The 12136-nt window shown below is 39.3% G+C and overlaps 3 protein-coding genes across 3 annotated transcripts; 1 reads left to right on the top strand and 2 right to left on the bottom strand.

Moving 5' to 3' along the window:
- Positions 1–347: 347 nt before the first annotated feature.
- FAD8 (fatty acid desaturase 8) lies at positions 348–3037 on the top strand. Its single transcript, XM_089053155.1, has 8 exons — positions 348–1127; positions 1281–1370; positions 1483–1549; positions 1686–1778; positions 1876–2061; positions 2178–2258; positions 2362–2499; positions 2599–3037. Exons 1-8 carry the CDS (start codon positions 619–621, stop codon positions 2782–2784), a joined length of 1350 nt encoding a protein of 449 aa, XP_088909281.1. The 5' UTR covers positions 348–618; the 3' UTR covers positions 2785–3037.
- A 472-nt stretch (positions 3038–3509) lies between these two features.
- On the bottom strand, positions 3510–5532 carry LOC103332793 (N-(5'-phosphoribosyl)anthranilate isomerase 1, chloroplastic). The gene is made up of 5 exons (XM_008235546.3): positions 5321–5532; positions 4890–4955; positions 4374–4738; positions 4127–4290; positions 3510–3991 (listed from the first exon to the last, which is right to left on the bottom strand). Exons 1-5 carry the CDS (start codon positions 5328–5330, stop codon positions 3766–3768), a joined length of 831 nt encoding a protein of 276 aa, XP_008233768.1. The 5' UTR covers positions 5331–5532; the 3' UTR covers positions 3510–3765.
- A 1682-nt stretch (positions 5533–7214) lies between these two features.
- On the bottom strand, positions 7215–10410 carry LOC103332792 (zinc finger CCCH domain-containing protein 29-like). Its single transcript, XM_089053154.1, has 2 exons — positions 10148–10410; positions 7215–9665 (listed from the first exon to the last, which is right to left on the bottom strand). Exon 2 carries the CDS (start codon positions 9653–9655, stop codon positions 7628–7630), a length of 2028 nt encoding a protein of 675 aa, XP_088909280.1. The 5' UTR covers positions 9656–9665; positions 10148–10410; the 3' UTR covers positions 7215–7627.
- Between the last annotated feature and the right edge of the window lie 1726 nt (positions 10411–12136).

The raw sequence follows: 12136 nt of genomic DNA, 5'->3' as shown, positions 1-12136 counted from the left end.
TGTGAAATAAAAGGGAAAGAAAAATTAACTGGAGCCAATCTGATGAAGCCGACCTGAGGTGAAAAATGAAAACCAAAAAAATTACCAACCCTGAAAGTTGATTGACTTTCAATGGTACAATACAAGCGCAACAACGACTTTGACAGAGACCAAAAGAAAAACACATAATTTGACCATGTCCGTACCCGCCTAATTTTGCTTTTGGTTGGACCCGCTAGCCATAGTTACATTACATGGTCTAATTGAACTTTGTTTATTTTGGCTGCAATTGAAAGTTGCTTTTATTTTATTTTATTTCTTTTCTACGCGCACCAAGATCCATATATATACAAATCAAGGTCTTCAAAGTAACTAACTGAGCTAGGCAAAGGCTTTATCATTTAGCAGCGGAGAGAGGAACAGGTGCAAAATACGATAGAGAGAGACAGAGAGAGAGAGAGAGGACAAACAACAAGAAGCCAAAGTTGTTGGACGTGGAGGAGAGAGGCCCTTGTGTTATCTCCTCATTTCCTCTTTTCTTTTTATGGTCGCCTAGTTCACAGCTTCATAATATCTCAAGCCTGCCTGAGACACCCAAAGCTCAAATTTTTTTTTGTATTTGCTGCATCTGGGTCTCTCATGGCAAGTTGGGTTCTCTCAGAATGTGGCCTAAAACCTCTCCCTAGAGTCTACCCTCAAGCCAGGAACGGCCTAACATCAAAGACCGCCATTTTTGCCAATGCTAGGCCATTACGAGTCTGCAAAAGCAAGAATCTTGGCTCTTCTTTGAGGGCCTCGAATGGGATTCGAGGGACAAATTGGGCACTGAATGTGAGTGCTCCATTGAGGGTTCCATCTGTGGATGGAGGAGATAAAGGAAGAGTGAGTGTCAATGGGGTTGAAGATGGTAGTGATTTCGACCCTGGTGCTCCACCTCCTTTTAATTTGGCTGATATTAGAGCAGCCATTCCAAAGCATTTGTGGGTTAAAGACCCATGGAGATCCATGAGCTACGTTGTGAGAGATGTTGCTGTGGTTCTTGGGTTGGCGGCTGTTGCAGCCTACTTTAACAATTGGGTTGTTTGGCCTCTATACTGGTTTGCTCAGGGGACCATGTTCTGGGCTCTCTTTGTTCTTGGCCATGACTGGTAAATAAAGCTGCTTTCTTCTATAATCTATTGAATTGCCAATTTTCAAACTTTTTTTGTTATTGAGGATTTGGCTTCTTCCTTGGTCATGGAATTGTTGGCAGTTTTCGATAAGCTAATTGATGTGAATTGTTTGTTGTTTTGTTTGTGCAGTGGTCATGGAAGTTTCTCTAATAACCCAAAGTTAAATAGCGTGGTGGGTCATTTACTTCATTCTTCAATCCTTGTCCCATACCATGGATGGTTAGTATTTCTGAAAATCCTGTTCACTCCTGAATAAGCTATCTTGTTTTTGAGACAATATACAATTTTAAACATATTTTTAACATAATAATACGTGCCATTACTATCACAGGAGAATAAGTCACAGAACTCATCATCAGAACCATGGACATGTCGAAAATGATGAGTCTTGGCATCCGGTGAGTTTCTATTCATGGTTATCTGTCTGTTTTTTTTAATGAGGACAGCAAATTGGTTACCTTGTAGAAAATATAAGTTTTCTCTTTTCAGTCATTCAGTCATTGAATTAGTCATATCCATCATCTGATTTTGCAGTTATCTGAGAAAGTTTACAAGACTTTGGATAAGGCCACTCAGATATTGAGGTTCACCTTGCCATTCCCTATGCTTGCTTACCCTTTCTATCTGGTGAGCCTTCTGTCTTGCTTCTTAGTTATTTACATAATTTAATGAGCTTGGGGATTTATTTTTCTGATTCGGTACATGATGCTGATTTCAATCACAGTGGAGTCGAAGTCCCGGAAAGAGTGGCTCTCATTTTGATCCAAAAAGCGACTTGTTTGTACCAAATGAAAGGAAAGATATCATTACCTCCACTGCCTGTTGGACAGCAATGGCTGCGCTGCTAGTCGGTCTGTCTTTCGTAATGGGTCCAGTCCAAATGCTTAAGCTCTATGGCATTCCATACTGGGTATGTTCTATTTCTTTATGCTTGATGTGCATCTACATCATTAGCAGAAAACGAAAATCTATACCAATAAGACTTCATTCTCACATTTATTTCTTTGGATTTGCGTTCAAATGCAGTTGTTCGTCATGTGGTTGGACTTGGTCACTTACTTGCATCACCATGGCCATGAGGACAAACTCCCATGGTATCGTGGAAAGGTAAAGTGTTCAACTTATCACCTATACAATACAATAAATGTCAATGCTTTAGCACTTATTGAACTGTATAAGGCTAATGTTTGGTTCTGCATTTATCAAACAGGAATGGAGTTATCTAAGAGGAGGATTGACAACCCTCGATCGAGACTACGGATTGATCAACAACATCCATCATGACATTGGAACCCACGTCATACATCACCTGTTCCCTCAAATCCCACACTATAACTTAGTAGAAGCAGTGAGTACCACTAATGCCTAAACACCAATTAGCTGAAAAATATCAATTCAATTCTGTACACCATTTTGATTTGGATCTTGTTCATATTAATCGTTTCAGACGGAGGCAGCTAAGCCTGTGCTTGGGAAGTACTACAGAGAGCCAAAGAAATCTGGGCCTCTCCCACTTCACTTATTGGGAGTTCTTATAAGAAGCATGAAACGTGATCATTACGTCAGTGATACTGGGGATGTTGTATATTATCAAACTGATAAGAAACTTGCTGGGTCTGTGACATCAGAATGAAGTTGCCAAGTTGATGTGAAGTTGAAGTTTTCAGGCACAACAATTGAAGCGTACCAAAGCTTTTTAACTTCTTTGTGACCAGTTGTTTTTAACTACCAACAAATTTCCAGCTTTGTTTTAATACTGTCTGGGCAGCCATTCTTTCCTCACCATGTATTAGGATAAGAGGTACCTCGCATGCATAATTGCAGGCTGTTAAATTGTAACGCGGGCATTTATAGTGAAAGTATATGATTTAGTTCTGAAAGAAAAACCTCCCTCTCTCTCTCTCTCTCTCTCTCTCTCTCTCTCTCTCTCTCGTGTGTGAGGTGTGCATCCATACGTTTTTGTGGCAAGTTGGGCTGCAAGGAATGATAATGTTTAGATATTTTGATCCAAAAGAGAAGATAGCATTTAGACTCTATGGATTTTGAAGTCGTGCCTGTGCCACATCTCCAAAGAGAAACAGAGGGGAGGGGACCACTTTCCTAGAACCAAAGTCATTGTATTTCCTTTATGAACAGCGGCCAGTCCAAATTTTGTAAACATCATGGTAATTACAGGTGTTTGATGTTTCTACGTGAAGAGAAAAAACGGCAATACATTTTGTCAATTAGCCCTAGTTTCATCCCACCATCAGTTGGCCAATTGAATTCGACTGCTTCATAAGCAGCTTTAATTGCACCGCTTGTTTTTAGAGGATAAAAGGTAATGCAGAGTTGAAATAATTGACAAAGTGTGTCCAATAGAAAACAACCAGCTGTAATTCTTATTTTTTGGTACCAAGAACGAGCCACAATGCTTAACCAATCAAAAAAGAACAATATTATCAGACCACTTGCATTTTGGTCTCCTCTCTTTATTTGATATCTTCTCAACAAACAATACAGAAGGCCCAAAACGTTGCCCTTACATAACAAATTAAATGGATAACCCGCAGTAACAGATTTATATCAAGCTGATTGAGTCTTGAAAATTTGAACCGTTTCCTCTCAGATTCAGTCAGTAGTTTACTGAATGTACTGCACTCATGAAGGAAGATATTCGCAATTCGTCCTTCTGGATGCCATCCGGGCCGCAAATGCCACTGCTAACATCAATTCCTTGAGGTTTGAGGGTAGAAAGAGCCTCACAAGCATTCTCAGGCTTTATCCCTCCTGCCAAGAGCCACCCATGTTTGCTTCTAATATTTGGTAGCTTAAACTGGCTCCAATCGAATCCCTTACCGCTGCAGGCATTTCAGAGTGAAGTGAATCAAAACAAGTTTATATGATATTATACATTTAAACTGTCATTTAGACAATTGCTAATATGAATTGACACGCATAAAAGAAGACGATGTTTGCGAATTAAATTTCCTTACCTACCACCCTTTGCACTATCTACAAGAACCCAATCAACCAGAGAACATTGCTCAGCAGAAATCTGGTTGAGAAGAGTTCCATCTTCATTAGCATGAAGAACGTATATTATAAGGTGATCTTGGGCTAATACTGGAAAAGCTGCTCGGGAACCATCTCCATGAAGCTGCAGAACCTCAAAAGCATTACAGGTTTTTGTTACTTACAATGCAGCATGTGCAAGCTAATCACGAGACAAAATGTTTATACCTGAACAAGTTCAAGGTCTGATGCATCAGCGGCTCTTAATATTGTGTCTGCATCATCATCCACAAACACCCCAACGGGCTGTGCCCCATAATCTCTTGCAACTCTTGAAATCTCCTTGGCAACAGATAGTGAAACAGAGCGTTTAGAGTTGGGCCAAATGATCATCCCAATAAAATCAGCACCAGCTTCTGCTGCCATAGCTGCATCTCTAGCAGATGTAATGCCACACATCTTAACCAAAGGTCCATTCTTTTTACGTTCCTCGGGCTTATAGGAGACACCTTCTGCCTTGATAGCTCCGCAAGTAATCGTTTTCTTTCTATGCAATTTGGCACTTGAAAAGCACAATGGGTCCTGCTTTAAACCTACAAATACATAACAACGTTGCAAAATGTTTAATCATGTGTAGGGGGAATGATTTAGATTAACATCTACTCATCTTGGATATGTCATGCAAACAAAGACATAATTGAGTTAACATAAGCTCTAGTCTAATGATCATTGTAGTCCAAATACCAGGAATTTGCCTCGTGTGACAGATTCTGACTACGTCAGGCTGAAAGTGGCTTCCAGTAGTTAATCCTGAAAACAAAGAAAATAATAATAAAACTCAATAATCCAATGCCAAGAATGCTTCATATTTCCACTGGATTACACACAATGTATGAAATTAGTCAATTGAAATGATGGTGGCAAAGAATTGATCTTCTCCATGAATCCAATCTTCTACAATCATTTAACAAAACCAATCTCGACTTCAATGTAAGAAACAATGCTTTCCTTCAAAATCTACACATATCAACCAAACTTATTCACAATGTCTTCTGTCAGAAAAACATACAACATCATACTCATATTCACATTCACAAAAGCATCTCTTTGGGGAAATTCGCCGAACAGTTTGAAAGCACTTCTACTAAACACATACACAGAATCAAAATGCAAACCTGTAAGCATATTTTCTCCCACAAATAGCGAAGAAATGTACACAGGAACAACGTTGAAACGCAGCGAAGGGAACCTCCAACCAGTTTGTGCAAAGTTTCGTACGAAGGGCGCGACGCTTGTGCAAGGCGGCAATAAGGCTACTCTTTTAGTTTTTTTAATGGGTTGGGTTGGGGTTGGTAGCCAAAAACGGAAAGCGTGAGGTGTGGGCCGTATGACTACAATTGTGGCCCAAAATTTAGTTTTCATCAACCCAACATAAGGAGCTTGTAATTTTTGACCCGAAACCCACAAGTCCTTTTATTTTTTTTAAAAAAATTAATTCTGTTTTGGCCGGCCTAATATTTTAAGAGTTTCAGCATAATGCAATTTGAAAGTCGTTCTTCTTGAGCATTATTAAAAGAAAGGTTATATATAAAAAAAACATGATTATCAAGTTCAAACCCCAATTACATCTTAGTTATGTGTGTGAAAGAAACCACATTCTCCCTATAGTTTAGACTATCGCTTGTATTATAAAAAATAAAAATAAATAAAAAAAAGAATACATGCAAAGTTATTCTCAAAAAACAAAAATACATGGTTTAGAGAGAAGGATCAATGGGGTCTAGCATAGTGGAAAATGACATTGTCTTGCAGACCACTGGTCTTCGTTCGAATTATCATGGCATCTTGGTAGTATGTGTGAGAAACCTCCTCTCCTTGTAGTTTATGCTATTATTTATTTTATTTTTTTATAATAAAATAAACATGATTACTCATAGCAACTGTTACTATTAGTGAAAAACACATTGAAGATCAAACTATAAAAGAGCTGTTTATTATCAAATGTTTAATGTTGGGTGGAATAACAGTTGGATTCAGGATTTTTTTTCCTTAAGATAATACTTAAAGTGTTTTTCATTATAAAATAAAATTGAGGAATTTGTAAAAAGAAAACAATAAAACAAAAAAGAAGTGGGCGTCTCTCATCCTCCTTCCTAGTACCACCTCTCTATGGAGAAAAGTTGGAGGAAGCTTCATTTATTGGACTTTGGGACACTTTATTTTTGTTTGGTTGAGAAAAAAACTCATGGGCGGCTGGACCAGAAAACCCAAAAGCTTCTTTTCAAGGACAAACGTCAAAAGCTGGGGCCCCACACGCCATTTGCTTCCAATTCCATTATAAACAAAGTCAGATTGCTGCGTTTTTCTTTCCTGGCACTGAGACACTCCAGCAAGGATATGTTGATGTTAGCTTTCCATAACCATGGTCTACATCTCTGTTGCAGAAAAGACTACCCAACTTCCATTAATAGACAAAGTGCTTAAGTGCAACCATTTAAGTCTTTTGATTATGTTGTTTGGCCTACATGATATTAGGATAATGTTTGTGTTAACCAACATAGCTCGTTGTACACAGTCATTGATGATTCACAGGCAGTGTCTTTCTTCTTCTTTTTTCTTTTTCTTTTTTTTAATAGAGAGGAAGGAACTGAACACAATACTTGTTCGAGTGTAAAGATAAATGCTTTTAACTTCTTTTTCCTTCTTTTTTTTTTTAACAAAGAGGAATGAACTGAACACAATATTTGTTCAAATGTAAAGATAAATGCTTTTAACTGCTTCAGTTATTAAGCCTTGTATAAAATCCATGCGTCTTTAATTGGTCTCTAAAATGGAATTGGAGCTAAGCTGGACTGGCCCAATGAGATGAGCTAGGCTTGAATCTGATATTGGCAATGAACTATCTACCATCTAGGTATCCTTAGAATTTTATGAATCAGAATACTCTGGTGGACAAAGTAACCAAGAAAACCAAGAACATGTAAAGAAGCAAGAATGTCAAGGATCATCAAAACCAGAGACCTACATAGATGGAGCACAACAATTTGATAGAACAAATAACACAAACCATGGATGAACTTCAAATGAATTAATTGATAGATTACAAGTTTACAACACAGAAACTTTCATTTTCCGTATGAGTTGCAAGATTTGATCAGATTAAATAAGAATACATTCCTGCCACTGATGCATTTATCATCTCTGTGGAGAACTAGTAATTAACATCTCCCAGATGGAGAGATAAATAAATAAATAAATACAATATAATGAAAAAATATAGCAGCTTCCTTCTATCTGATTTCTCCAAAGTCTAGCCTAACTTGATCTCCTTTATCCTGCCCGGAACTTCAAGGCCTTGATTGAATTGAATCGGTTTGGTGTAGCTTCCCCTTTCTTAAATTACAACTATAATTTTATCGAATACTAATAAAAACTCGGAAGTATCAACTTCTTCAGGAGAAGCTAGGAGCCAGACTTGTCGCTTATGCCCTTTGCTCCTGTTCTATGTACATCTGCTCCGCCCATGGGGGAAGCATTTCATGAACCCCCTTATTGAGGTGATGATACTTCTGCTCAGACCTCTCAGAAGAAACATCTCTAACCAGGGAATTGACCCAAGAGACATCTGGCTCACCAACAGCTGATGGCATAAAGGTGGTTGGTGTTCCAGCATTGCTGCTTCGGAACCCAAAAGAAGCAGACTTCTTCAGCTTGTTCAGCTCATCTCCTTGAATTCCCCAATCCAATTTCCCACCAGGAGAGCCCCAATCTGAAGACTGCATCATGGTGGAAGAATTAGCAGGGGCAGTGAGCCCACGAGGATGGCTCATTGCTCCACGGTCGATAAAACTGTGACTTCGCTGTGCAAATGCAGCAGACCTGGAATTCATAACTGCTGCTGCAAGAGCCCCAGGTGAGTCAAGCCCAAATGAGGAGGGCTTCCTCACCGGAGAGGATGACAAGTTAGTTGGGTAGCTTGATCGAAGTTGGCTCATGTTTTGGCGAATCTGATGCGCAGAAGATTGTAACTGGGTTGGTGTTGAAGGCTTTAGAGAAACTCCCTGCAATTGAGACAATAAAGAAGGATCGAAGGATCCAAAAGCATCGTCAAGGTTAGTTGGCTTCAATTCTCCAATCCTGCTGAAATCGTTATTGTAGCATTTTGGCGAGGAGAGACGAGATATCTCATCCCACAACTGCTGTTGCTGCTGCTGTTGATGTTTCTGTTGTTGGTTAGAATGACTATCCAGTCCTAGCAATTCCATCTCCAAGTCCAAATCTCTGGCACTCAAAGCACTCTTTAGCCTGCTGCCTGGAAGCTGCAAGGCAGGTGGAGTGAGGTTAACTTTGTTCTGCCACAAAGCTCCATTCTTGGGAGATGAAGAGGTTGCCAATGGAGACATGGGCGGTGTTGACGTGGTAGGCTGAGACATAGGTGATGAACCAAGAGCTAATGGGCTCAAGGCGGCCATATCTGCGGCGCTCACTGACATAGACCTTGGTGAAGGCATGGCTGAACCCGTGGAAGCATACACTGGGCGTAATTCTTCAGGTCTGTGAGCAAAGAAGCACACTTTCCTTGTGCACCCTGTTTCATCCTTGCAAAGCCGTGTACGATATTGAGCAGGATGAAGCCAGGACTCAAAAACACCATGAGCATACTCACAGACATCTCCCTTCTGGCACGACCCTTTGCGGAACTCAGGGCAGGGCACACAGCTATATGGGTACTTTCTTGGGTCTCTCCTCCTTGCATTCTCACCTGGATGAACGAAAGGGCATTCAGTCCAGTCATGAGAGTAGGCCCTCGAGCACGGCTTCACCTTGAAAGTGTACATTCTGAACTCATCTGTACCATATATCCCATTGTTGATATCAGGCAATGAAATATCAATAGGATATTCTTTCTTCTCGCTTCCGTCTTTTGACAGCTGAGGGCTTGGAAACTTCTGTTGGTCTCCCTCTTGGTTAGCAATCTGATCACTTTCCATCACTGACATATCACCTTTCAACAGCATCTCCAGAGTCTTTCTTCTTGAACTGCAAGGTGACTTCAAAGCAGGGGCAATCAAGTCAATGGGCTTATTCCCATTGGCATTGACGCAATTAGCATCAGCTGATGCATCAAGCAAGAGCTTGACAACTCCAAGTGAAGCGGTGGAACCGCCAGCAGTGGCACAGTGAAGGGCAGTGACCTTATCTGAACCACAAGACCTGTTGACATCAGCCTTACCAGACTGAATAATATACTTCAAAACCTTGGTGCTGCCGAACATGGCAGCGATCATAAGCGGTGTCCTCTCTTCGAACCCCATCTTCTTTGACCCAATTCTTCTACCATACCAAAAGCCAGCCTCGTCAACATGGAAACCTTTCTCTTCTACTTCGCTTCTGAAAGCATCAAGATTGTCTGAGGCAGACAATTCAACCAAAACCGAATTCTGCTTAGGAAATCCGCTTTCCATGGTGAAATTGGAGGGGCTAAGCTTATCCTTGGAACCCTTGCACATATCCTAAAGCCTGCATCATTATAAAACAAAAATTCAATATACCACTCAATATAAACTATCTGCAGCTGCTAGCTTATATGTAAAGTGGTCTACTTCATCTAATTTCTAAATAAATGAATAAGAACTTCCATAACTGCATAATTATTGAATCTAAGATTTACATAAATTGAACAAGAGAGAGAATTCAAACCACCTCCACAGAAACAACCCAAAACTACATCTTGAAAAGTATAGGTTTTTAATTGAGATGAGCTTTACATATTCCACAAATCATCACAAAACTTTGATTTGGAAATAATAATATAAAAAAACCCCAGATCCAAAGTATCAAACTTTAACCCAAATAACTCAAATCCCAGAAATCTTTCAAAGACCCATTGAAAAATCATACAAAACCAAAGGGTGTCACAAAATTCAATCAAAATATATAAAGCATCAAAATTTAAGGTACTAGGAAACTCAAACAATCAAACCCAGAAGCTTTTTTCTCACCTTTAAGTCGTCAATAAGTCGTCAGAGGCACGCAGTGAGAGAGAGAGAGAGTAGGAGCGTTGAGTATTTGTTGTTAGAGAGCAAAATGGCTTGGGGACCTCGAGTTTGAGGAGGTTGAGGTATGAGAAGAGGGAGGCAGGGGCTTTATATTCTTCCTTGCTGTGCCTGTGGCTCAAGGAAGAAGGCAGGAAAGTGTGACTTTTCTTCTTTCTCAGCACCTTCTTTCTCCTCTCCTTTGTATGGAATTTGGTCAAAGTCAAACCTTCAAAGCGAGGGCCACTTCTTTATGACCATCCTATCAGCGGGAGGATTTCTCCTAAATGAAACTCAAATTCAAATTCACCCCAAATTCAGCTCAAATGCAAAGAAGATAGACTTACTGAGCCCACTCACCTACACCTCGTTCGCTGAGGATTTGCTAAGCCTCAAGTGGAGTTGTCCGCCACGTGTGCTTGTGTTTCATGTTTCATGGTTTCCTTAATCTGCTTCGCGCTTGTGCACGTTGCTACAATCTCCTGCCCTCTCTCGGAGAACATCACTTTTGAAAATGAAATTATTATACTTGTTACTTATTTACTCTATTTTTCCATTCTTTTTTTTCTTTTCTTGTTCGGTTTTCTTAATATTATGAAATCTTACTTTAGATGGTCATGAAAGAAAATCTTAGTTTAGATGGGGAATTTGAAACAATAATACAACTTTTTCATTGCTTATTTTGCATAATTGCATTAACGTTTAAAAAATCTACTTTTTAAAAAGCTTAATGGCATGCGACACCACCCATTATATCTTTTTGAAACTTTTTTCGTGTGGTGTGCGAGGAATTTCTTAACAACTTGAGTGTCTTTGGGAATATTCATACTCTAATTATTGATTCCTCAAAAGTATGATAATACAATATTGACTTCATCATGTTAAACGATGTGATCAATACAACACGACATCATACCAAAAATCTCGATATGAATTTGTTGGTAGTCTATTTAGCCAAACGATGGATCGGCGAAGCTAAATAGTAAATCACAACGCATTTATAATACTTTAATACCTGAGAAACCTGAAATGCATATCTAAAGACTAAAGAGAAGCCGTTGAGGCAACTAATACACGACCATTGATTCAACTTTTGTCGTATTGCGTAAAGTCTTCGATTTCATGTCGTTTTTGTGGCAAGGAACAGTGACTGGGAAGAGCGAGTAGAGTATACATTTGAGAGACCAGAGACTGAGGGACTGAAAAATGAGATGAAATGTATGAAGAAGTAGAGGTTGGACCAACTGTGACTGAAGAGGATTATGGGATTAGGAAAATTCAAAGCTGTCAAGCTAAAGCGCGTTTATCTTCTCTTCTGGTTAGACTTCGTTTCTTTTGGTTGAGGTGAGGTGAGGTGAGGTGAGGTGGGGTGGGGGACACCATTTCATTATTGGAATCTCTGACTCAGCCTCCCACTATGGACGTTTGTAAAAAAAAAACACACCTTCAGGTTTTCAGCCTATATAATTTTATTTATATTTTTAAATATAATAATAAATAATAAAACGTGCTATACAAACAATCTTATGCATATATGTTATTGTAAACTTTGCTTTAGTTGGACTTTTGATTTGATTTCTACCCCCTGATCCTAACAAAACGTTGAGAACTTGCTGAGTTTGACAAGGACAAGACAACTGGTCCTTAAGGATTCGTTGGATGCAGGCCCTTCCCATTTTTCTAAGAAAGAAAAAGAAGAACGAGCTGATCATACTTTAACTTTCTGTTTTCCCCCTTTTCCTTCACAAGGGTGTTTCCTGTTTAGTTGTCTATGCAGAACATGATAAAAACCAGAAACAGGGTTATAGTTTCCGTCCAAGAAAAACATGCCTAGTTAATTGGTATCTACAGAATGTTGTTAGTCTCTATTAAGCATTTTGTGTTAAGAATCGCTTAAAACGTTTAATTTTAATCGTTGGATCGCATGTATGTATGACATGTCTAATGGATGACTGA

This window comes from Prunus mume, linkage group LG5 (assembly GCF_029339155.1).
Source record: "Prunus mume cultivar Tortuosa linkage group LG5, ASM2933915v1, whole genome shotgun sequence".
Classification (NCBI taxonomy): Eukaryota; Viridiplantae; Streptophyta; class Magnoliopsida; order Rosales; family Rosaceae; genus Prunus; species Prunus mume.
The sequence above is the reverse complement of the archived record's forward strand: the minus strand, read 5'-3'. Positions and strand labels throughout refer to the sequence as shown.